Source organism: Pteropus medius, unplaced genomic scaffold (genome assembly GCF_902729225.1).
Source record: "Pteropus medius unplaced genomic scaffold, Ma_sr-lr_union100, whole genome shotgun sequence".
Lineage (NCBI taxonomy): Eukaryota > Metazoa > Chordata > Mammalia > Chiroptera > Pteropodidae > Pteropus > Pteropus medius.
Genome location: NW_024351729.1, coordinates 14002607 through 14028441, shown reverse-complemented (window position 1 = coordinate 14028441; position 25835 = coordinate 14002607). Strand labels below are relative to the sequence as shown.

The window sequence follows — 25835 nt, the reverse complement described above, 5'->3', positions numbered from 1 at the left end:
CCCAGAGCTTTTAAAGGCAATGTACGATCCCGTACCCCAACTTAAACTTTCCTGCTGGGCGCCAGACCCCCGCGCTCAGTTAGAGTGCGCCTGCGCCAAGCCTTTGGCGACGTGGTTGCCAGGAAACCGGGGACTCGCTGCTCCTGGCGTGGGGGAATACAGCTTCACTATGACCAAATTCGTGCTTGCGGGTGAGTGATCCCGGCGATCGCCCGCAGTTCGCTGAAAACACCGATAACCGCTCGCCTCCTATGGCCGCTTGACAGTGATCTTAACTGGCTTCAGTTCTAGCAACACTAGCCTCCATATGGACCACCTCAGGCTTTCTTGTGCATGCCTCAAAGATATTTATTGGGCAGTGACCCTGTGCGAATTACCGCCGGACACTGGAGATACAGTGTGAGGAAAAACACATTCCGACCTGCGAGGAACTTCCAGTCTCGTAGGATACAGAAGCATGTAAACAAGTAATTTTGTTGGTGTGCACAAGGGAGGTGTTGCAGGAGCAGAGTTGTGAAAGTTTGTGATAGGGAGGCTATTCTAGATAAAGACGCAGAGACTACAAGTTTTACGGCCTAAGGGACAGTCTGAATATGTAGGACGTGACTGGACTTGGGGCTAGAACGGGAGCTGGAGCCAGATCCTTGCTCCTCAAGTGCACCATGCAAAGGTTTGAACTGTATCTTGAAAGCAATAAGGAGTCATTGAAAATTTTAAAGCAGGAGAGTATTTTTAGTGGGTTTACATTTTAGGAAGCTCACCTGTCAACAATGGAGGGGAAGGATTGGAAGTGACAACTTGCGTCCAGAAAAGTACTGGAGACTTTTACTGCAACTTGCTAGTGTACCTGCCTCCCTCCCTTCTCAGCAAGTTTCTTTAAAAAGTAGAATGCTCTTCTATCTCCAGGTCTTCCTTCACTCAGTCCAGCTTCTACCTCTGGCTCTGGGAAATGGCCCTCACCAAAGTCACAGCTGACTTTGACAGAAGCTGTCCAGTCCTTGTCTTATTTGACCTCTGATGCGTCAACATAATTGACATCTCCCATCTGCCTGGAAATCTATTTTCTTTGCTGCTTTATTCATTCAGAATATTTTTGAGCACTGACTATGCTGGGAAGACAGTAGTAAAAAAACTTACAATCTACACTGCATATGTGGCAGTGTCAGGGAGGGTTCTACAGGAGCAGTGGCAGTGGCAGACGACTTCATTTAGTTAGGCAAGGGCTTTCCAGAGGGAGTGTTTTTAAAGCAGAGACCTGAAAGATGAGAAAGAGTTACCTAGAAGAGAGGAGATAAAAAGGAGGAGAGTAATTTAGGCTTGGGTAGTAGGGAGTGGGGTTGGAATGAGGAGAGCTAGCTTGATGACGATTGATAGTATACAGTAAGTTTAGAAGGATTGGAGCGAAGAGTACAAGGAAGAGAGTATCATAGGCTGAAGCCAGAGTTAAATAATATTCTTTTGAGCCATGTTTAGTATTTTAGACTTTATTCAAAGTACATGGAAGATGTTTAGAAGGGGTGAACCTAACAAAATTTGCATTTTATCTGAGCATTATCTCTGCCATGTGGGAAGAGAAAGACTGGATTCTAAGAGCCCAGTCCAGGAAGGAGATAATGGCCTGGCTTAGGCTGGTAGGCAATGGAAATGGAAAGAAGTGAGTGGATTGAAGAGACGTTATGGAGGCAAAATCAAAAGAACTAGATGTGTAATTGGGTGGAGGGAGGCAAATAAGGGAGAAGAAAGAGTTAAAATTATTCCCAAGCAGTGGTTTGGATAACTAGGTAGATGAGGAGTCATTGGGGGAAAAAAGCAGAAGAGTAGGCTTAATACTCTGGATACTCATAATACTCTTAGATGACTGGGTAGATGGACATGAAGAAAGTAATAGAAGAAGCAGATTTAGTGGGGGAGTGGTGGCAAAATCTGTTATAGACATGCTGAGGGCCTGTAGGACATTCCAAAGGAGATGAAAAAAATACAAAGGGTATAGATCAAATAAGGATATAGGTTTGAACTGGAAGTACAAATTGCACTTGAAAACAAGAGCATAGAAGAGATTGGCCAGGAAGAATATTGTAAGGTATGATGATAAAGAGCCTTGCAGAATGCTTACTTTTTACTAATAGATTGATAAAGGAATAAGAATCTACAAAATATAGTAAATAGTAGCCAGAGAAGTAGACAGAAAACCTGAAGAATGCCCACAGCATAGTAAATGTTTCAAAAAGGTAAAAAAGAGGGACAGATGCTGTCAAGGATCAACAGGGAAAGGATCAAAAAGTATCCATTGGATTTAGTGACATGGAGGTCCTTGGTGACCTTCTAGAAGATAATGGGGAAAGCCAGATTGCAGTGGGTGAGAAATAAATGGAAGTGAAGGACTGGTAATGACAAGTATAGAAAATTCTCAAGGTCTAGTTAAAAAGAATAGAAGTCTTAATAGAACAGTTCAGTAAGGCAATAGCTACAGGAGGAGATTGGCTTTTTTAGGACAGGAAAAACAAATATAACAAGTATATTTAAATATGGTAGAACAGGGTCATTAGCAACCGAGATAAGATGTTAGAAGGTATAACCAACTGAGCAGAATTAGTGGCAATTCTGAAGGCAGAATAGAGTATTCAGAGCAGAAGTGGTAAGATTAGACCTGGACAGGAAGTAGGGTCCCTCTTCCATTGAATAAGAGAAAGAGGAAAGGATACATGCAAATGCAGACAGACTTGTAGGTGTGATAGCAGGAGGTTGGGGGATTTCCCACCTGGCGCCTTTTTGTATGAACTAGTTTAATTTTTGTGAAGTAGAGAGCAGTGTTGTCTCTTGTCTTCTGGTGCTGTGTAAAAATGGAGAGAAGTGGACAAGTTTGGAACAGTAATTGTGGAGAACAGAAGAGAGTGCTGCTTAGGGAAACTGATCTCCAGGCAAAGTTCAGGGCCAGTTGAAGTGACCATGAATTTATAATTGCTTCTCTCTGCTTGATTCTGCCATGTTTTTCCAGGGGGGCCTAGCAGTTGGAATCCAGGCACATAAAAGGCAGGTAATTGGGTTCATCAAAAGTAAAGAGCTTTTATCAGGCTGATTTTCTAAGAGCACTGTGGGGCAAGATAATTTAAGATATGAGTCAGAGAATGTTTTGGATTCATGAACTATGGATTCATGAACTAGACAAGGGGGAGATTGAGAGGAGGTGATGACTTAGAAGTCTCCATGAGGTTGAAGAACTGATAACTGTGGGTAACTGGGGAAGAATACTATCAAGAGGGTTATGCACTTGACCCCTGCCTATCAGATACCTAAGCTAATGCACTTTAGTGGTTTTAATTTCCTGTGCATTGATGGATGCAAAATCTGCATCCTAATGCTTACATGGGGTTTATGCTTTAGACTTATACATGCAGCTACTTGCTGGTCATATCCACATAATATACTACGGATACCTCCAATTGTACTTGTCTATAATTAAATTTCTCTGCCATGATTTTTCTCTAGTAAGGTCAGGATCATCTACTCAAGCCAGAAAGTAGAAGTTATTCCAGACTCTTCTCTCTCCCTGTTTCCCTTTCTCCCAATGCTTCCTGCCACACACATTAAATCCACATGTGATTTTACCACCACTTGTCACTTCATACCTTGCCTTTTCGTGGCTACTAATGAATAGTTCAATAGTTCATTTTTTTAGTTCACACTTAATTCATAGCATGGAAGCCTCTAATATAGTACTGAAGGAGAGTGAATATTCAATAGTCTTTTTTCCTTTCTACATTCGATTACTTAAAATTCTGACCTCCTGTAAAATTTGTTTTATTTTTAGCAACATAATAAGAAGCAGAAGTTTATGTGGTGACAGTTTATACTATAGCTCTGTGTTATGAAATATAACTATATGATTAATTCTATAATTACATGGCAAATACATGATAATTTCTGTATGATCAAAGAAAACATTGCTAATTCAAACTCTTTTAGGTAGAGCAGATTGCCCATTTTATGCTAAAGCAGAACTTCTGGCAGACTATTTACAAAAGAATCTTCCTGATTTTCGGGTACATAAAATTACGCAGCATCCTCATGTTTGGGAGGTAAGAAGCCTTTATAATTTGTTAAACTTACACATGCACAAAAATGTGTTCTAATTTGAGTAATATTAATGTATGAGATAGGCTTCCAGTAATGAATACTCACGTACTACTGATATTTTCCTACTAATAAAATAAATCCCACCTTATCAGTCTCAAAACATTTTTTTCCCCTAATGCCTAGCAGAACAAATGAGGCTTTAACCAATAAGTATAATAAATTTGACTGTTTTTCTTTTCTCAAGGATCCAAGTAACTTATATTGCACTTTTTAACTTTTTGTTCTCCTTCATATTGATTTCTAATGACATGAGGCACTTTTTTTATCTGAAATACCCTTTTTAGGGACTGAGTTTCTCCAGAAACAGACAAAGCAAGGATTTGGCTGAAGGAGACTCCTTGACTGGGGGTTGCTCTTGGGAATAACATCCTGGAAAGGAATGAGGGCAGTGGGATTGAGCAATGGGAGAGGTCGAACTACCGTACAGCTGCAACGGAGGGCTCATCCTATCACACAAGGAAGTCTGAAGCTGGCCTCTGAGAAATGTCTCAGATGCAGGCAAGGAAGCTGGGCTTTTATAAACCCCCAGCTAAGAGTCGCTGGATGCTGGCTGCACCAGACTGGGATTTAACCTTAGGCGAGGGAATTTCTTTGGCTGAGAGCAATTCCTGGAGAGAGACTGGGCACTGAGCCATCAGCAGCCAATACACCTGGTGGCTGAGGGGTTGAGTGCCTTGGTTGTGAAGGGCCCTTAAGGATACAGGTGTAGGTTACCACACCTAATAAGTCACCTAGACCAACAAGGGGTGAGGGGAATCTTTAATGAATAGTAGAGAAGAAAAATGACGAGTGTCAGTTATGACCCTGAAACGACATGCAATGGAGACTAGAGGTAATTTACTAACTTACCTCTGGTAAAGTTTCCCTAGGGAGAGATGCTGTCCCTAAATGGTGTGAACTTATTACACAGGGCATGTGGATCTAAAAAGCACAACTGGTGAACTGTCGCAGGTCCTGTCATGTGCAGTCCAGAGTCCCCCTTCACCTCTCATACTTACTTTTTTTCCCCTGAGAACATTTTACAGTTTAAGATAGTTAAATTTTATGTATATGCAATGGTAGTAGAAAACAAGCTAGTATTCTAGTGTTTGAATTCTAAAGTACTGAATTGAGTTCTGAGACAAAGTGTGACTTCACTTGTAATATCTTTCAATAGGAATGGCTGGAAGATTTATGTAAAAAGAATAAATGGAATCATAAAAATTCCCCTATCATCTGGAGAGAACTATTGGATCGTGGAGGAAAGGGTTTGCTTTTGGGAGGATATAATGAGTTCCTGGAGCATGCCCAGGTACATAAATTAAGTTGATGTATCTGTTTAAAACATTATTGTTCTCTCACATTTTATTTTTCAGATGTCTTGCTTGCTAAGGTATTCTCTCAGCATTTTTTTTTTATTCCATTCTGGCTTTAAAGGAGAACTTTCCATTATAGCCATTGTCAGCTAATTATCTTTTCTCTGGCATTGACTTTTTCTTTCCCAATGTTTAGCTTTACTATGGTGTCACCTCTAGCATGACGACTGAGATGATGAAGGTAATTGCTCAAGAAAACCTGATGACACACATAGAAGACGAGCAGGAGAAAGAAGCCCTGAAACAGCTTATCGAGCCCTTGAACGTCTGGATCACCAGGTGGGGTAGTCAAACCCTAGGATTCATTAGACTGGCTTTTTACGTTTAGAAAGGAGGATAAAGTGCAATTAACTCCACAATGGAAGAATATCTGAATGTCAAGTCTGAGATTTGTATGTATAGATATACATATGGCTATACATATGTATCCCCCAATATAGCCCGGGTATGAACTTTAGATCCTTTATAGCAAAGGTATGATATACTTTGATATCTCTGTAGCCAGCTCTCATTCCCTCATTCTGTGTCTCATGCTGTTTTCCTGCTCTCATTCTTGTTCTTCTCTTTCTGTTCGCCTCGCTGTCTTTCCTTCCCTCTCTCTTGCTTACTTTCCCCTTTCTCCCCCCTCCCGTCTTACCGACTATTGCTCTCTCCTTCTTTCCCACCTGCTAGAGGTGTCTTCACTCTTCCTTAAAAACTCATTCTCAGGATCCCGGCCCTTCCTCACTGTCGTTCCTTCTTCCTTTCTCTCTTCAGTTTTGCTCCTCATTGCTCTCAGTCTCAGGCACTTGTAGTCTTTATTGTCACTTTTACTCTCTCTGTCTCTCTGATTGTCTCTCTTGCCGTCCATCTCGCTCTATCTCTCACTCCCCCTTTCCATTCCTCACCCCTCAGTCTGTCTCTCACATGGCCTTTCTCTCTACACATGCATATATCCTAATAGAGATGTTCATTTTAAAAATTGATGTTATGAAATACTTTAAATACGGAAAATAACTGAGAATGGTGTAGTGAACTTATGTGAACCAAACATCCAGATTTCATAAATATAACATCTGCTATAGGTATTTTTTAAAAGACTAAAATGGTACAGATACTGTTGAAACCCCCGTTGTACCCCTTCCCAAACCCACCGTGAAAACCAAAAATGCTCAGATGCATTTCCAAACTCTCTTCAGGTGTCATTACAACTCTCAGTTGATAGCAAACTATATATAGGGTACCCAAATACTTACTGAATTATGGGTACTGATACTGATACCTAGACTATGTTGATCTTAGGCTCCAGATTTGGAAAAGATAAGTCCTTTCCAAAAAATGTCACTGCTACTCTCTAAGCAAGTTGCTGTGGAGTCTGAGGCTCATCCTCCTTGAACTCCCTAAGTTCTTCATGTATATCTCTCTTTGTCATTATCTCCCTGCTTTGTACTTTATGTGCTTATCTCACCCCCATTACAAGATTCAAGGTCATGAAGGCAGACTTCTGTGAATACCTTGAAGTACACAGCACATTGCCTTTCACAGAGATGTCCACTGACATATGCAATTGTGTTTATGTTTCTTCACATTATTCTCTCTCAAAGTACAAGAGGAATTAGTTGATTTGCTCAAACAGAACCATGTGCAAATATTGTTTTAATGTTTGAGAATTTAAAATACATGTCATCGTTTTGTAGATAAGGGTATAAAATAGAAAAGAGCTGTGGTTAAATGAAACTTGTTATTTCTTTATCTTTTTAAGAGAAAATGTAAACATGGAATTAGAGTAGTATGACACAGTTCTTTGAAATTTTACTTTCTGCATATTCTATTTTATCTGAAAAACCTCTTAAGCCTAAAGTACATTTCTCATTTTGGGATTGTTTTCAGATGGTCAGAGCAAAGGGTTAGTATTGAGAATTTTTCATTCTACTTTTGATTTTTAGCCTTAAAAATTAAATGTTCTCAGGGAAAAAAAAGTAAATATGAGAGGTGATGAACCTGTTAATTAACTTGATGGGGGACATCCTTTCACAATATATACACATGTCAACTACTATGCTTTCAATATCTCACACTTTTATTTGTCAGTTATACCTCAATAAAGCTCAATTTTAAAAAAGAAGCAACAGCAAGTGCAGAAAATTAAAAAATGTCTATGCAGCTGTGTGTGCCTATTTAAAATATTAAGTCACCCTATTAATGCACATGCAGAAATATCTAATAAGAATAAAAGCTTAAAAGGGGTGAAAGATTTAACCATTCATAATCCTGCTCTGCATTGTCATCAGTGCATCCTCTCGTCCCTGCTACAACCTAATTCCCATCTTGACCAGTGGAGAAGTGTTTGGAATGCACACGGAAATTAGCATCACTCTATTTGACGATGAGAAGACAGAAGAAAATCTCCAGATCCTGGTGACAGAGATGTGGGACCTGGTGTCGCCCTTACTGCAGAGCGTCTCCATCTGCACGAGAGTGGAGGAAGCCTTCCTCCAGGCCCACGTGATCATCATCCTGGACGACCACACTGACAAGGAGGTGTACACGTTGGAAGACTGCATCCGGAGCAGAGTCCCTCTGTGCAGGCTCTATGGATACCTGATTGAGAAAAATGCTCATGATTCTGTCAGAGTTATCGTAGGAGGAAAAACTTTTGTCAATCTTAAGACAGTGTTGCTTATGAGATACGCCCCAAATATCACACACAATATTATCGCTGTGGCGCTGGGAGTGGAAGGCGAAGCCAAAGCTGCACTGGCCAGAAAACTGAAAACAACCTCTTCATGTGAGTGAACTCCCGTTTCTGTGTTTTTGTTTTTAGACAATATGATTTCAAAGCAGCTAGGAAGAGCACTGTACCTTCTAGGACCCTCCCGGATATCTGAAATAGGAAGTATGAAGCAGATACGAAGAACTTCTTATTGTGTGTTTTAACTCCCATGCAAACATTTTTTTAAACTGGTTTTCTATGACTGTCTGACTATCATTATAAAAATTAACAAGCAAATATTTAATATAAGATTTATAATAATATTCCATTTTCCCATAATGACAGTCAACTAAGGTAATCAGTGTTTTTTAAAAAATAATTAGTGCTGTGTAAAAGTGGCTATACCTCACTTCCTAACTGTGTGACTTCAGGCAATCTGTTAATCTGGCTGTGCCTCAGTTTCCTCATCTGTAGAATGAGGATGTTAATAGCACCTACCTCCTAGACTTGATGTGAGGATTCAATGAGATAATATTTTAAAGTGCTTAGAACAGCACCTGATATATTGCAAACATTTGTAAAGATATTAAATTATGATACCTGTTACGAAGGCTGATCAGTTTGTTCTTATTAATCTTTGAACTGGTCGATGTCAGAATCATATGAGGATGAGACTGGATCAGAAAATGGAATGTTCTATTTAAAAGTGGGATGCTGTATTTATCTGTCATACTTGACAAATTTTAGCTATTTGTTGCCTTTAGATGGAGCAGGCACAACAGAGTCCTGCAAAGAGGTACAAGGCATTCTCTCAAGCAATTGGGAAGACAATGAAATGTGAGCCTAGAATGCTCTAATCGGGGCTATAAAGGACTTTGGTGAGCCCCTAACACAGTATAGCAAGAGCCCCATTATCTATTTCTTTACAATGAAGCCTTAGAACCATAACTTCTGGTATTCTTGCATACAAATCTGTAGCGTCTTACCTCCCGGGTCAGGGCATATCTCTCAGTCAAATTGATACTAAAATTATTCAGCAGGAAAGGAAAACATTTTCTAATCATTTCATCTCTTGTCAGCCTTCTCTATATATGTGTAGACACTGATTTATCACAAAAGATCTATGGTACACTGATGAAAGTGTCAAAAAGAGGCAATGCTACACAATTTAAAATCAGGTTTTGGGGATGGCCCGCCTTTCAACCAGAAAGCTGCTCTCCTATGGGTCTGCAGGTGCCATAAATTCTAAGCCCGGCAGTACTCAAAGACAATAAGCATATAAGAAGCAGAAAAAAAGAAAAACACAGAAAAGTTGGCAAAAGAAAAGGGAGACATAAGAAGGACAATAGTCGAAATAGAATTGTCGGTGGAGTAGCAAAGAGAAATGCAGCAACAGCAGAGAGAGAGTTGAACGAAATAAATAATGTGAAGTAGAAAAACCATCAAGGAAAATTATTCGGGGAGAATTTCAGATGCCAAGAAGATATCCCGAGTTTAGTTCACACATAACAGTGTTTCAGACCATGTGCTTTGGCTTAATTGGGACTCTCTGTAGCGAGTGACAGAATGGCCACTCAAAGTGATTAAAGTCAGATAGAGAACTCTTTCACATAACTGGAAAGTACAGGAGGTAGTCCTTATTTCAGGCATAGCTAGATGCTGAGGCTCAAATGATGATGTCAGGCCTGGCTCGTGCTCTCTCCAGGCCTATCGCTCTGCTCTGCTTTTCTCAGCGTTGGTTTGATTCACAGGCAGATTCTCTAAGAAGTAGCAAAAAGGCCACTGGCATCCCCAGGCTTGTTGTTCATAGCTTTGTACTCCAGTAGAAAGGGCGTTTTCTCTTGATTCTTTGAAGTAGCAGGATAATAGCTCCCAGGCCAGACCTGGACCACATGCCCATCATTGAATCAGTTGTGTCCAGGAATCTGGGTCTCCTGCCTATTGTTAGACCCGAGAGGTGAGGACCGCCCCAGCCGAACCATATGGACAGAACTTGGGGAATGATAGTTATTTAAAGAAAAAGCAGAATGCCATTAAAGAAGAAAAGCAGGAAAAGATGGTGAGAGGAATAAGCAGCAGATGTCCACTACGATTTTCTCTAGCGTAATTTAGGGCATTAGAGTATAAAGAGCCTTAAAGCCGATTTAAAAAAAAAAAAAAATGATACCCAGTGAAATTAAAAAGCTTCTTTAGATTTTAGAACGAAAGCCTACTATATGTTTACTTGGGGATCCCATGTGCGATCCCATGAGCTCCAAACCAGGCAACCACCTTCCCTTCCTTCCTACAACATGAAGCTAACAGAAGGGCCCATGGGCATATCACTAGCTCTCTTGGGAGTTGGACATTTGAAGGAGTACTTCCTATTCCTACTTCATGAGTCATTTTGATGAGAGACAGAGTCGCAGAAGATAGTAGACACCAGTGAATGACAACCCGAGATCTATTTCCTACCATCTTCTCTCCCTGGCCCATCTCTTATTATAAAAGTGCAAAGAGATACTCATTTTTTTTTTAGCTTCTCTTGCAGCTGGGGGTGGCTGAGTGAGGTAGTCTACTTGAAGTCCCTTGGAAAATATATTTCATTCCCTGAAAAGGCAAAAGAGAATGCCTCTGTCCCATTCTTCCCCTACTCCCTGCTTTTGAATACAACTGTGTGAGTGTGATACTTGGAGCTGCTGCAGCCATTTTAGAACCATGAGGGCAAAGTCCAGAGAATAATGTCTACAAACTGCTGAACAAGCACCAGTGTCACTGCCTACACTGCCTTTTTGTTAGCTGAGAAAAGTACATTCCTTCTACTTAAGACAGGTCAGTAGGATATTCTGTTACTTTAAGCCAACAGCAATCTTACTTCATAGAGGAGAACAGGAAAGATTTTAATCTTCACCATAGGAAGTGCTGTGGCCTTGTAAGAAAATAAAGTCTCGAAGCAAATAAGATAATAAATAAATAAATAAATGGAATTGCTTATTTTCACGTTAGCTGCAATATTCCTAGAAAATTTACAATTATAGAAATTAAATGCCAATTCCTATCTCTCTCTCTAACACCATCCTCTTATTTTTCTTCAAAGTATGTATCATTTTTTATAGTAGTTGTTTTCTCATCCACTCCCCTCCACCCTCAGAATATTGCAAGGATTTGGGCTGGTTATCTTTCTCTGAAGCCTACTTTCTAAAAGCACCTCATACGTAGAAGCTAATTCAATAACTACGTGTTGATTAAGATGTTCTTCACGGTCCTCTTATTACAACACCTTCATTCTGCAGAAAACAAAACCCACCCAGGGATTCAAGTGATTTGCCCAAATTTCAGTGTAGAATCAAGGACTTTTTCTTTTTTGTCAGAATCAGAGCAGATAAAAAGTTCTCTTAAGGCAGGCAGAGTAATAAAGTGAGGACCGATGCTAGTAGGATGATTTTCAGTTGCAGTTTCTTCAAGAAGCATCTCAGTATTCCCTGATTTCAATTACATGCCCACACCTTCATAGCATATTATTGGGGATTGCCGCACCCTGATGATTATAGAAAAGGGACCAATTCTAAAATAAGCTGTAGGAAATTATTTATATTAACATTAAAAATTATGTTAATTATGTTTTTTTTCTTCATAGGCATCAAAGATGTGATAATTTGGGGTAATATTAGTGGAAATAGCTACGTCGATCTGAGAAAGGCCAAAATTTACAATTATGAGAGTGCTATTTGGGGACCTCCTCATTTTTCACGCCCTGTTTTAAGCTTGATTTTTGATAGGTACTGTATATTTTTTAAACTAAGTATACTAACAATGTTGAATAAATGTTTAATAGCTATTATCATCTTTTAAATCATCTCAGAAATCTTTGTACAAAAATAACTTGGTATTGTTCACACTCATCTTCGTTTATGCTCTCTAAGAAACATAGAAGTAGTCAATCTCTACCCCCCTCAGCTTATTTGGTTTTGAAATTATAAATTTCTTTATTTCAGATATTCTTAAAGCAGCTCACGTATTCCATTAAAGTTATCTCTAAAGCAAGCATTTATAAAGTGAATCTTATTTAGTGTAAGGACAAGTGTATGTAAAGTGAATCTTTTTTAATGTAAAGAGATATGTATCCAGGTTGAAATTGGTTGTCACATTTTAAGAACAAGAAATTAAGATGATGAGCAGGTCCAGGCCATGCTGGGTGTTCTCTCCCAGGAGAGGCAGAGTTGAGAAGTGGCAAGGGGTACAACAGTCCCTAGAATCAAGCCACCTGGGTTGGAATTCTCAGGTAGCCACTTAATAGCCATGTGACTTTGGAGAAATTCCTTAACCTCTCTGTGACTCAGGGTTTTCATCTGCAAAGTGGAAATGATACTATAGTATGGCCTTATCTGGTTATTGGGAAGATTAAATGGATTAATACCATAGATAAACACTTAAAACTGTGCCCGCCACTGTCAACACTACCGTATAAAATAGGGCAGAGGAGAGAAAGGGGGAGGAGCGCCTTTGAAGCATTTTACAAAACTCTGTAGCTCTTTCCTTTCCACTGCGCCTCCCTTTCCTTCCCTTCCTCAGGCCTTAGGAACTTTGCCCATCCCTAGAAATAGCGTGTCTCCAAGTTGGCCAGCATGGTTCCTTTATGTTTGCTGCCTGGGTGGAGGCAGTGTCATATGGAGCTGTATCTTGGTAGCTTAGCAGGGGCAGCATTTAGCTTTTTGACTATTACTTGACTTTAAACTTCAAACTATAAAGACATAATTATTTCTCTAGTTTTTAATGTGAATAACTCAATGTTTTATGATAATATTTTACTTAAAATGAAGGATACCACTGGTTCCGAGATAGCATCTACATAGAATAAATTCTTTGTAATGGAAGTAATTGTTCTCACATCCTTTGACCACTTTTCTGTGTTCCATGTTTATATTACCACATTTTTAGTTTGAAACTTTGGTATTCCTTTCTGTTTTATTTCATTACTTTTCAATCCACTTTTTATGGATGAAAGAAGGACATAGGAAGTCATATTTCTATTTTGTGGAGATGATTTCTTGTACTTAGATCTGCTGACCCGGGGAACAATCTTTTTCATTTTCATGCCTCCCTCCATTGTAAAATTGTTTCTCCTCTTATAGCGAGTGGGTAAACAAAGAATTTGTGGCAACTCTTGAAGAGCTGACTGCCACAGGAAAACAATTTGGAGCCATCTTAGCTGCACACAGTATAGCCACTACGTTGAAATACTGGTACCATGGCTCACCACCTGGAGAGATTGTGTCCTTAGGAGTATTGAGTGAAGGTAAAACCTGGGTCTTTCCTATCTTGTAATATTGAAGAACCTCCATGTATGACCCATGCTCCTGCTTCTGAGTCCCCACCTATCTATCTCTTACATGGTCTCTAAGATGTCTGTGTTTTCATAATTTCATGACTGTGCTCCTTATATTCCTTATGTTATTAGTGAGACGACCTTCCTCCCCATTCTTCCTATGACTATAGTGCAGCTCAGGGAAATCTCTCCAAATCCCCCAAGTCAAATTAATCTCTGTCTCTCCTCTATATTCACATAGCATTGTGATCCTCCATCAGAAAGCATATTACAACCTGCCTTTATTGATGGTATGATTTGTCGTGTATGTTCCCTCCACTGGAATGTGTAAGCCTTGAGTGCAGGGCTTTGCCTGGGTCTTCTTGCTGCTCCTTCATGGGTAGACACTTGGTGAATCTTGTTCAGTTGAAGTTAAGATGTGTGAACTCAAATCAGTATATTACCTTTTTAGTGAATAGGCATTTTAAACCTTATCTTTATTTGTAGAAAATGTTATTAATCTCTATAGGAATTCATCAATAAACAATGCAATATTGGGGATGAGGAGCAAGTGATCTTTGTACCGTATAGTTAAACTGTACCATAAAGGTAAGCCTTCATGTGCTGTCCACCCATAAAGCTGGCTCTTTACAGAGAAAACAAATAGAAAGTGAACAGAGAAACTGGGACACCTTTTGAGGAAAAGATTTTTAGATCCTAGTTTCCTGACTATCTGCAATTTTTTGCCCTAGTGGCAACATTTTTGATGAACAAAATGGCAAGCATAATTTTCTTATTCGATTAAGGCACAAAAAGTGGTGGGGGTGGGACCAATTTTATCTGAATGTTGCTCAGTTAGTAATAAGTATTGTCCATCTTTTCTATTCGGAGCATATGTAAACTGGGAGCTGGGAGCTATGAAGATATCACCATTTTTCCTGCTCCCTCTTTCCCTTCCTAGTCCTCAGACCTTAGCTCTGTGACCGCCATAGTAGGCTAGCAGAGTGGAAGGCCAGGTGGGACAAAGGCCTTGGGCTCATGGACTACCTACCTAGGGGAACAAGGAAAAGCCAAGAAAAGCAGACAGAAGGAACTCAGAAAAGATGGAAGAAAAAGACTGCATCAGCCCTCCAGGCAGAGGCAGGGAGTCTGAACCCAGAACTCCCTGGGTTCAGATGTAGGGATGTAGAAGAACAATGGTTCTTCCTTCTTAGAGAAACACAGAAGGGGGGATTGTCAGAACTTGGACAGATACTCAATCAGTACTTCTAGAGTAAGTGTTTCAGCCCTTCCTGGGGAGGAATTCCCAGAAATTTAGTTCCACCATTATTCAAAATCATGTGCTCTGTTCTTTTCTATAATGCTTAATAACTATGACTTACTTTTCTGAGTGCTTTTGTTTTACTTTGTGTTTGTTCACTGCAGGTCAGTTTGGTATTCCTGAAGGGATTGTCTTTTCTATGCCTGTGAAATTTGAGAATGGAACTTGGGTGGTTCTTACAGATCTCAAAGATATTGAAATAAGTGAGCAAATAATGACCAGAATGACGAGTGATCTAATTCAGGTAACATCAGAATAGATACAGGGCAACTGGCTTTAATAATGGCCTTAAACTGAACCCCCCAGGTCAAGGCATACATTGGTTTTTCTTTGGGTTCAATTTGAATCTTAGTCCAAAAACAAGAAGGAGCCAACACAAGTTTTGAGGAAATTAGCAGATGAACACTACTTATTTATGATATGTTAAAAATATTTGTTGGTTATTTTAACATCAGGAATCAAAGTGCTTTTCTATTAAATAATGATTAAGTTAGTAATTGTGATCATTTAATTCTCTGATTATAAAATTTTTCAACAGGAGAAACTTGTTGCACTGGGAGATTTGATATATTTTCAACCATATCAATCAGGTAATCTTTTAGATGTGCTGTTTTATTGAGCTGCTATTAAAATATTTGTTAAAACTGAATCACTATTTCATATATATAACTACAATCCATATTTTATTACCTTTAAACTAAATTTTTGACAAAATAAACTGCCAAGTTCACTGTGTCCTTTGAAATAAAACATCTCATCAGAATGACATCAAAATCACATCTTAAAAACACTATGATTTTATAAATTTTGTGTATATCATACATATCAGTTTCTTAAGGCTGCCACAACAAATTAGGAAAAAATTGAATGACTTAAAAAAAACAACAGAAATTTATTTTCTTATGGTCCTGGAGACTAGAAAACCTAAATCAAAGTGTGAACACACACTGCAATATACAGATGATGTATTATCGAATTGTACACTTGAAACCTATATAATTTTATTAACCCCAATAATTTAATTTAAAAAAATTAATTAAATTATTGGGGTTAATAAAATTATATAGGTTTCAAGCCTCCCTGTGAAGGCTCCAGGAGAGAAACTTTCTTTGCCTCTTTTAACATCTAGTGGCAATGCTTGGCATTCCTGATTTGTAGCTGCATCACTCTAATCTCTGCCTCTGCCTTCACATGTCTGACTTCCCTGTGTGTATGTCTATGTTTCCAAACCTCTCCCTCCTTGTAATGATACCAGTCATTGCATTTAGGGTCCACCCTAATGCAATACGACCCATCTTAACTCGATTATATCTGCTAAAACTCTATTTCCGAATAAGATCACAAGTACCAGGGACTAGTACTTCAACATATCTTTTGGGGAACAAAGTTCAACCCCTTAATACTATGTTTGTTTAGATAGTTTTTAAAAATATAATAAATTTCAATGTTTGTTTTCTTATTGACATTTTCTGTAGTCATAAACTCACAAAGAGTGCTGTCATCTTTCCTTCTTTTGCCTTAAAAAAAGTCTCATCTTAAATATGGAAATAGTAACATAGAAATAAATTTATTTTTGCAAAGAGCTTTTTTTAGTCAAGTGCCTTTTGAGAGCCCAGCATTCTTCCCTTTCACTAATATTTATGGAGTACCAACTGTGAGCCAGGGCTAAGAGCTAGAAATATGGGGTGAATAAGAGACCTATTCTTGCTCTTTTGGAACACACAGTCCATCAAGGGATCATAAATTATACAAGTGACTGCAGTCGTGTTGAATCTTAGGGATGATGGACTAAGGATGCTAAACTGTGAGAGCTTATGCCTGAGGATATAAGCAAAGAACTTGAGGCAGGAAAGCATCTATCAGCTTGTTTGAAAAATTGCAAAAAAAAAAAGCTCGTTTGGCTAAAGCCTAAAGAGATAAAGCTGAGAGACAAAACCATAAAGAAGAGATGAGAGTTACGGAAGGCTTCTGGATGGAGAGTGACCCGATCAGGTTTGCAATTAGTTTGGAAAACAGATTGGAACAAGGCTAGACTGTTTGCAGAAAATCTGGGATTAAGGGGGTGGCCCAGTGACACGAGGAAGAGATGATTGCAGACAAGGCTAGAGGCAGTAGAATTTTGAGAGATATTTAGGAGGTGGAATTATCAAGACTTGATGACAGATTGGCTCTGGGGTTTAACAGAGAACTCAGGCTTCCAGTTGAGCAATGGGATGGATTTACTGATAGGGGAAAAATGGTAATAGAACATTATTTGAGAAAGTGATAGAGAATATGTGTGTTGATAGAGAATATGTGTAAAGGGAGGGCACAGAGCCAGAGAAGAATGAGTTTAGTTTCTTACATTTTGATTGTGAAATACCTTTGGAATATCTAAAATTGAAATATCAGATAAAGAATGACATACTTTCTGGGGCTCAGAAAGATCTGGATTGCAGTTTTCAAAGTGGTAGTAGTTGCCTCATAAATAGATATGAAGCCATGAGCACAACGGAGTGTCTAGAAAGTGTGTGAAGAGAAGCCTGGAGGAACTTCTCCTTTAATGGTTAGGTAGACCAGGCACAGCTGACAGAAGACTGTGAGAAAGGGGTTGTCAGAGAGACAGGACAAAACCCTGAAATCTGATGACATGGAAGACATAAAGAAAAAGAGTGTTTCAGGAATGAGGGCTGGCCTACACTGTCAGGTGCTGCCAAGGAAACAAATAAAAGGAGGCCTGAAAAGTACCCAAAGGATGTATGAGATAAAAGTCATTTGTGACTTTGATGAGAGCAATATTGTGGAATAAAGAGGGCAGAAATGAGACCAGAGTGGGAAGGGAGGACTCTAGCCTTAGTAACCACGGTCTCACCGTGGAGCTGGTGTACTTAGTGCTGTGGGCTAGAGGAATGTGCTGGGTGCCGTGCGAACACTGAGAATCCCCCGTTAGGATTTCAATGGGGGATTTCTGGAGGAGGTGACATCTAAACCCAGTCACAAGAGGAAAGAAAGCATTAGCTAAGCTAAATGACAGGGCTGTTCCATTCAGAGGGAGCAACATATACAAAGACACAGAAGAAAGAACTTTTTGAGAAGTGCCAATTCCTTTGATCTGGAAAATGAAGTTCAAGGTGAGAAATGTCAGGAGGCAGAGAGGTTACTTACCTTGTTAAAATCAATGCAGGCTTTAAGGCAAGGGAGGAACAGGAGGAAATTCTGATTTTAGAATGATCACTCTTCATATGGGAAGAATGAATTGGAGGGAAGAGACCAAAAGTAATAAGACCAGTTCTTTTGCAGGTAGAGAAATGATGAAGATCTTAACCAAGAAGCAGCCATAGGGATGTAGAGAAGGGGCTAAATTTGAAAGCAATAAAATTGTCCAAACTGGACTGATCTGAGATAGAGGGTAAGAGAGAGCTCCAGGGAGTCAAGAATGCCTCAACATTTTTGGCATCTGGACATATGGTGGTGTCATTGCCTAAGACAGAGCTTCCCAAGTAGTCAGCCACAGAGGTATTGGCTGTGTAGGGCAATTGATCTCTTTGACTCCAGGGGCTGAGTCTGGAGCAGCTTCAATCCCCAGGCTAGTTGCCTCTATTGTTTTTGTCATTTGCTGTGTGTACTTATGAAAATGATTAGGTGGCTGTGGTTAAGGTAAGGAATGTAGGAGAAGGAGCAGATTTTCAAGAAGCATTAAGTGAAAATATCTGGTGGGTGATGGATACATGTTTCTGGAGGCCACGTGAGTGATCTGGGCTGGAGATGAGTCATCAGCAACTGGTAGTTATCAGAAAAAGCTGATAAGCGTGGTGACTCTGAGGAAGGACCTGAAAGCTGGGGGAAAAAGACATCTTCACTGCATGGTCTCTCAGCCTTTTGAATATTGTTCCATATGCATGGTTCACACCTACAAAAATATAAAAAAGATAAACTAGATAGTTACCTATGGATTGATGGATATTAATGTTTGACTACCATTGGAGAGGGAGAGGGTGAAGATAGAGGAGAATGAGGAGAAAGATTCTCATGATAACAGTAGAAAACAAGATCCAGAGCACAGGATCAGCTTCAAACAGGAAGCATCCCTGCCGCTGAGGCCCAGGACAAGAGAAGAGGTGATGAGTGTGAATACAGGGAAGCATGTAGGATGGAGAGACTCAGAACAAAATAGGCAGCTAGGCTAGGTCCCAAGACTAGGAGAAAGTCTAGGGTCATAAAGAAAGAGGCGAAGGTTTGAAATAACTGTTAAAAGAAAAAGAAAAGAGGGACAATGGAAAAACACAAAATTTTTTTCAGAGCTGAAGGCTCAGTGGAAGTTAGAAACCGTGACTCCAATGTACTTTTATGTGATTCCCTGCAAAGGTGTTTGGTTGCCTGGAAACAGGAGTGAAAACCTAGATGCATGATTCGTAGTAAGCCCTGAAATATTAGAGTGTACTGCCGCCCCTGCAATTAGAATAAATGCAATTAGAATACAAATAACACTACATTGTATTCTAAAAAAAAAGTTCTGAGTGTTCCCATTATGACTTTATTTGGAATATTAAATAATCTCCCAAAAAGTTTTATTTTCTCATATTTTTTTCTCGTATTCCTCTTGTTTTACTGGCACCCTAAATGGGTGCTAAGGTGAGCTGGTCATTGGCATTGAATATGGAAATGGAAAATGAGTACAATTTTGTAATATTACTTAGTATTTGGGAAGGAAGGAAGGTGAGGCAAAGAAATTGAGGATAATTGCAAGAAAGCTGATGATGTGATAGACTGACTAAAGGGGTCTAGATTGGATAAAGAAGGACGTAATAAAAAGAAATTAAAAAGTTCCAGGCAGGGGCAATATTGAAAATATTTAACAACCAGTATGGTACAGATTCCAACTAATTAAAATGGTTTCTGGTAAGAAGAACCTGGCAGGGGACAGGATTGCCCTTGGTCCAGACCAGATAAATTTCAGTGAGGCCAAAGTGCTGGAAGTGGAAAGAAGGGCGTAGGGACCACAAGGAAAAGAGATTATGGGCAAAGTGTGGGCTTTGAGAATTCAGACTTGATTCTGGCTGGCAGTCAAGCCGCCAAGAGTGGGCCAAACCAGACAAAGCCCAGAGGCAGAGCAGAGGCGAAGGGCAAAGGCATAGAAGTCTTATGAGCAGTTGATTTTAATGCAAACTCTTATTCTCAGAATTTAGAGGCCCTCTGTGTGGCTTCCTGCATTTGGCCAACTAGAGCTGCAAATTCCTTTCATGATAATGGGCTATAAAGCAGTCATTGTACATTTGACTCTACTGACTGTTAGTCCTAAATTTCCCATAACATTTTCATTACAGAAGGTTTTCTGAAAGAAAATGACCTTATTTCATGCTGTGTTTTTATTAATAAAGGTCAAGGCATGTATAGAATTGATTGATCTTGACTCTGTCACCATTGGACCTTGCCCAAAACCCTGTTTCAGAGATCTAGGATCAGAGCATTGAAAATAATCAGAATCTGCAGAGTTTGGACATCTCTGCTTATGAACATATCAATGAGATGATTCATGTGTGAGGATTGTTTAATCTTTTCAATTAAGTTTAATACTTAATTTTCTGACTTTTAGAAACCCTCTCAACCAAAAGAAATAAAAAGACCACCTTATCCACCACAAATGACAACCAGGAAGTTCAAAGTATCTCAGATGGTAGGTATATGAATTGAAAAAAAGAAATATCCTTTTTATCCAAGGCTTAACACTAAATTTCAAAGAATTTTCACTAAAATACAAAGGAATTTGATAACTTATTAGCCATAAAATGGGAATTGAATCCTTCATCAGCATCATCCTATACTAAAAAACAAGATAATATTTAAAATCTATTAAAATCTTTGAAGGAAATTACCAGATATTCATTGAACGCCTTCTGTGTGCTGGTCACTGGGGGATACAATAAGGGAGTTATAACCACAAAGACACATCTGGGGGGAAGGACCCATGAGAATATGAAAAGGGAAATGCCAAGATATGCAATGAATTAAAAAGTTCAATAAAACAGGACAAGATAGGTCAAAAGGAAAGTACTTAAATAATAAGTAATCTAGAAACTTAGAAGGAAAGATCCTTATACTGTAGGAAGAAAATTTAATAATATCTTGAAATCTAGTTGTGACCTGAGATGGCTAAAGATAATCAAGTGGGCATTTATGTAGAAACTGTGCTAGTACAGTCACATAAGATGAAAAAATTTTAGAGATCTACTATACAATAATGTGCATATAGTTAACAATACTATACTGTACACTTCAAAATTTGTTAAGCAGATTTCATGTTATATATTTATACAACAATAAAAAAAGAAATCAGTCTTAGGTGCTAGGGTTATAAACATAAATCAAACACTGTTCTTGCCTTCAACGTGCTCACCATCTAGCATGGGACATAGGAAAGCGAATTAAAAACTATTCTATTGAGAGGTAAGTATTATGATAGAGAGAGGCCCAGGGAATAATGGGACCACAAGGGGGTCTCTCAATATAGACTGGGAATGTTAGGAAAAACTTTCACAAAGACATGAAATAGGAACTGAGTCTAGAAGGATGAGTAGGAATTACTCATGTAATTTAGTGAAAAGGAGGTGTGCAAGTGGAGGGTTGGGTGGGAAAGAGACTGTGAAAGGTATCTTACCAGAAGGAAAAACATAAGCAAAGGTAAGCAAAGGAGGCATTTCAGGTAATCAAGGCATGACCAGAAGTATGAACCTGAGGCAGTATAAAATTATATTCAGAAGACAGTAAGTTGGATAGCTAGGCAAGAACAGAGGATCTAAAAAGGATAAGTAAAGCTAGAAAAAGTAGGTAGGGGGCATCTGTCATTTGGCCGAATGGTTGGTTGGGAGCTCAGCAATATGGCTGGTGGGTGGCGGGACAAAGCACAAAATAGATGGGGTCATGTGGACTAATCTGCTTTATCACTGGGCCTCTAGAGGATGATCAAACAACCCAAATCACTGTCCAGAAGAGTGTGGTAAACTCAATCCCAGCCAGAATAGACATATATCTAAGACGCTCAGTTACATGGACAGTATCTCTGAGGGATCTGAGTGAAAGCACTATTATGCCAGTTGGCCCAACTGGTGTTATACTCAAACTGGTGCAATACTTAAGAAAAGGACCAACGTCCGTAAGGCTCTTGTGAGAGATCTGAGAACACAGTAAGATCTATCAGGAAGAAGATGACTGACATCTTTCAAGGATGGAGAAAGGAAGCCAAGTTGTAGAGTTTATATTCCTGAGTCTTTGCATTGGAACAATTTAAGTTGTTAACTAAAATTTAGGTGTTTAGACCCTTTACTAAGTTATAGTCTTATAAAGACTAAAGAAGTTTAGTGGTGATAAAGTGGAGAAAATTGAATTAATTTCAGGTCGTTTTGGGGGCTTTTTGTTGAATGAGCATTAGAATAAAATATAACATTATATTTTCTATATCGTGGATTAGGTGGGTTGTGAAAAAATTTAGTGGGTCATGAAATGAATTTAATAACTAGCATTTTTCTTAGAACTAGGTTGAAATTGATAATAAAAGGGTAAATAGGGAGACCAGAATTTTTTTTCCAATGAACTAGAATAGGAAAGATAAGTAGGAGGTGAAGGAAAGATTTTAAAAAAAAAGGTAAGAATAGTTTGGAAAAGGGCCAATATTGTTTCATGTAACTTTTTGTTTCATTATATGCACATAAGTGCATGTACTGGACTATAATGTAAAATGTATTTTTTACTGTGGGTCATGGTCAAGAAAGTTTGAAAACACTGACTTAGATCATCTCACAGGTTGTTAGTTATATTCTAAGTTATATTCTAAACCCAACATCTTTTATCAGTTTTGGTTTCAGAACATAAAGATAGCATACATTCTTCTGTACTCCAAGAGGAAGAAAAAGATCTAGTTATGTCAGATGGTAAGTCAGTTGAGTTGTAAACAATCTCTGTAGTGCTGAGTCGTGACTCACGCTGTCCGGTCTCAGAACGATGCTGTGGTCAGAACATAGTCCAGCAATTGAAGTAATTTTGAAATAACTCTGTTTCTTCTTTTATGCTTCATAAACACTTTGGGGGCGGGGAATAAAAATGTCAACAAAATATTTTTAAATACGGAAACTGCTTCCATGTCGTATTTAATCTCAAACTCTCCCCAAATACTCTAACCTCAGCTTTAGCCTCTTGTGTTTCATCCTTCTCACCTTTCCCTTTATTTTCTATTCTTCATTACAAAATCCAGAATAGCTGACTTGGGAAGTCAGGATCCTCCTCAGAAGGTGGATGAGAAGAAGAGACCAAATTAGAATTCTCTTTAACAGAAAAAATCTGAGAACTAACACTCTCTCTCTCTCTCTCTCTAGCTATAGATGGATACAGATATATAGATATATATATAAATATATATGTATAAATATATTTACATGATATATATGTAAATATATTTACACAATGCTTGTTAATATTTATGTACTTAATATTATGTAGAAGCTTCTCTATTTGCTAAGTCTGCCTATATAAATAATATATCTAAAAGAGAATAATCTAGACTTTTCCATTTTTACTACTTCTTTACCTGAAACTCTCTGTATGGGAGGGAGCTGGAAAGCACTGAGAAGTTGCCCAGTGATTTACGTTGTAGGGACCAAAACTTCATAGAGATGTTGGTAGAAATATGCTGCACTGGGCTGTTTGGCTGGATATCTACTTGCTCCGATTGCCCGCAAGGGCATGGATAAACCACTGTCATGGGTTGAAACTCTATATAAAAGCGACTTGGCATCTTGCAACTTCAAAAAGAGCAAGGCATTCAGAGGAACTTGGAGTGGAAAGAACAAGATAGGAGAAAATGAGAATAACTGCAAAAATTAATGTGCTTTCTTTAAAATTTTTATATATTTATTTTTTAATGGTGACATTGGTTAATGAAATCCAATAAGTTTCAGCTGTACACTTTAATAACAGTAAGGCATATAATATTTACACTGTGCGTTCACCTCCCATAGTTAGATTTCTTTCTGTCACCACATATTTGACCCCCTTTATCCCGTCTACCTCCCCCTTTTCTCTCACCCTCTACCCTCTAACCACTAGTCTATAGTCCATGCCCATGAGTCTCTGTTTGTCCTAACCTAAAAGCAACAAACGAACAGGACAATCGATGCTCTTTAAATACTAAAAACTCTGTTCTTAATTCTCTATTTACTGCAGTGGATTTTGCAGATCTGATTTCTGAAACCAACCCTGAACAGCTACTCAGTCAGGAACCCATAAATGGTAGGTGGTAGATGAAACATTAACTAGTCTTTTCTTATTCTATAAATGGAACTGGACAGAAGAGACCATGTTCCTGTGATACCATGCTTTTCAACCCCCCCTCCCCCATCCCCAGGGATCAGCTTTGCTTGCTGACTCTTCTAGAATTCACCTCCTACTTTCATAAACAAGACTAGAACAGTGACAACCAAATCCTCCCCTCAGAATGAGTAAGAAAGGAAATGGACATAGATACATCTGAGAGTCCAGATTTTCAGTGTATATAACTGAGCTGTTGTGATACTTTATGAAAACAAGGCTGATGTAGATTTCTTTGTAGTTAACCATTCAGGACATTCATTCATGCCTGCACACTTTTATTTAAATGTCCAATAAAATGAACAAATCCATTACACCTTCCATTTTCAAAATGAGGAATAGCTATTGGAATTGGTGCATAGAGGGAAGGCAGGACCAAGAGAAGAAATGGAACTAACAACATAGATGCAAACAAAATTCAAAATGAGAAGCAAAGGATCCAAGAGAGACTACTCATAGAAATAGATTACGGTCTAATGATGGTCATATGGTTCTATTTCCCTCATAGGATCCCCCTCACACGCACAGTCTCTCAGCAATTGAATCAGATTGAATACAGGAATCCAGTAAATAGAAGGAAGGGGGAGCAAGAGAAAAACTGACTTAAAAAAATATTACTATTGTATTTTTAAAATTGTTACATCTTGTCATTTTTCTTCTTTTTACAGAACCCGAAGGCAAAACTATGGAACAGTAGCAGATCAAATTAGACCAACTATAAAATTATTTGGTATTCATAAATATAGAAAGACCTATGAATGTCTGTACTTAGAGAAGAATCATTTGAAAGATTTACTTCAGTCTCAGATAATATTATGCTACGCAAATAACAGTAACAGGACACACACACAAAAGTCAAGAATTCAGTTATTTTGTGCATCTACTCATATGTTTGCTTATTATTGTATTTTCTCAGAAATGGTTTGGTATCAATAAATGTTTCTGAACTACAATAAAACAGAGTTGTCAGATACTGAGTCCTCACTTGTACATCCTTCACAGAGAACCTTCTTTCTCCTGCAGGCCATACCTAAGCCATGGGCCTACGTGGCCACGTTTGCTCAGATTCCTTATCACCTTGGCCTCAACTGATTGGTCCAGGAGAGACACATCTTACTCACAAAGAAACAATCGTATTTTCTCTTGCTTTCTAAAAAAATTTGAACTGAGAAAAATGGATGAGTAAGTTGGTGTCTGAGTGATAGTAACGGTAGTAAACTAGAGAAGGCCACAAACTCCTGCCTTCATAAGACCTAGGTGTCAGAGACTTTCCTTGGATTTGCATGACATAATTATTTTTATAGTAAATCACACTTTTACTTTAGCTTGGATTGAATAATTTTCTGTTTCTCGATACCAGATGTGACCTGAATTTTGAAAGAAAAGCATATATTTTTACCATATAATTGCACGGTTTAAGTAAAAATTAAGTCTTTTATTAAAATAGTGGTTCAACCAATATGTGCTCATATATTTTCAAATAGGATCCTTTACAAATGCCAGTTAAGATCTTTTGAAAGCCCAGGAGTCGTGCGTGTTAAAAACTGCCGATATCTGTGCTTTGTAGTTTTAAATAACTCAATGTATAGCCTACTTTCTGAAAATTTAGTGAAATTTCAGATGCTCCTATATTGCTTCTACACCATCACGATTCAAAACCAAGACTGATTTTTGCTTGTTCCCAATGTCAGCACCTCATTTGACGTCATTGTG

At 38.6% G+C, this 25835-nt stretch overlaps 1 protein-coding gene across 4 annotated transcripts; it reads left to right on the top strand.

Moving 5' to 3' along the window:
* Positions 1-3: 3 nt before the first annotated feature.
* On the top strand, positions 4-25095 carry MDH1B (malate dehydrogenase 1B). 4 transcript variants are annotated; one of them, XM_039844559.1, is made up of 13 exons: positions 4-191; positions 3964-4076; positions 5291-5425; positions 5626-5768; positions 7760-8256; positions 11798-11939; positions 13293-13456; positions 14891-15030; positions 15325-15376; positions 20359-20439; positions 22625-22690; positions 23979-24044; positions 24791-25095. In XM_039844559.1, exons 1-13 carry the CDS (start codon positions 20-22, stop codon positions 24817-24819), a joined length of 1800 nt encoding a protein of 599 aa, XP_039700493.1. In that variant the 5' UTR covers positions 4-19; the 3' UTR covers positions 24820-25095. The 4 variants fall into 4 exon arrangements, with proteins under 4 accessions (XP_039700493.1, XP_039700491.1, XP_039700494.1 ...); XM_039844557.1 differs by having other exon boundaries at positions 22613-22690; XM_039844560.1 differs by lacking the exon at positions 23979-24044 and having other exon boundaries at positions 22613-22690.
* Positions 25096-25835: the final 740 nt, after the last annotated feature.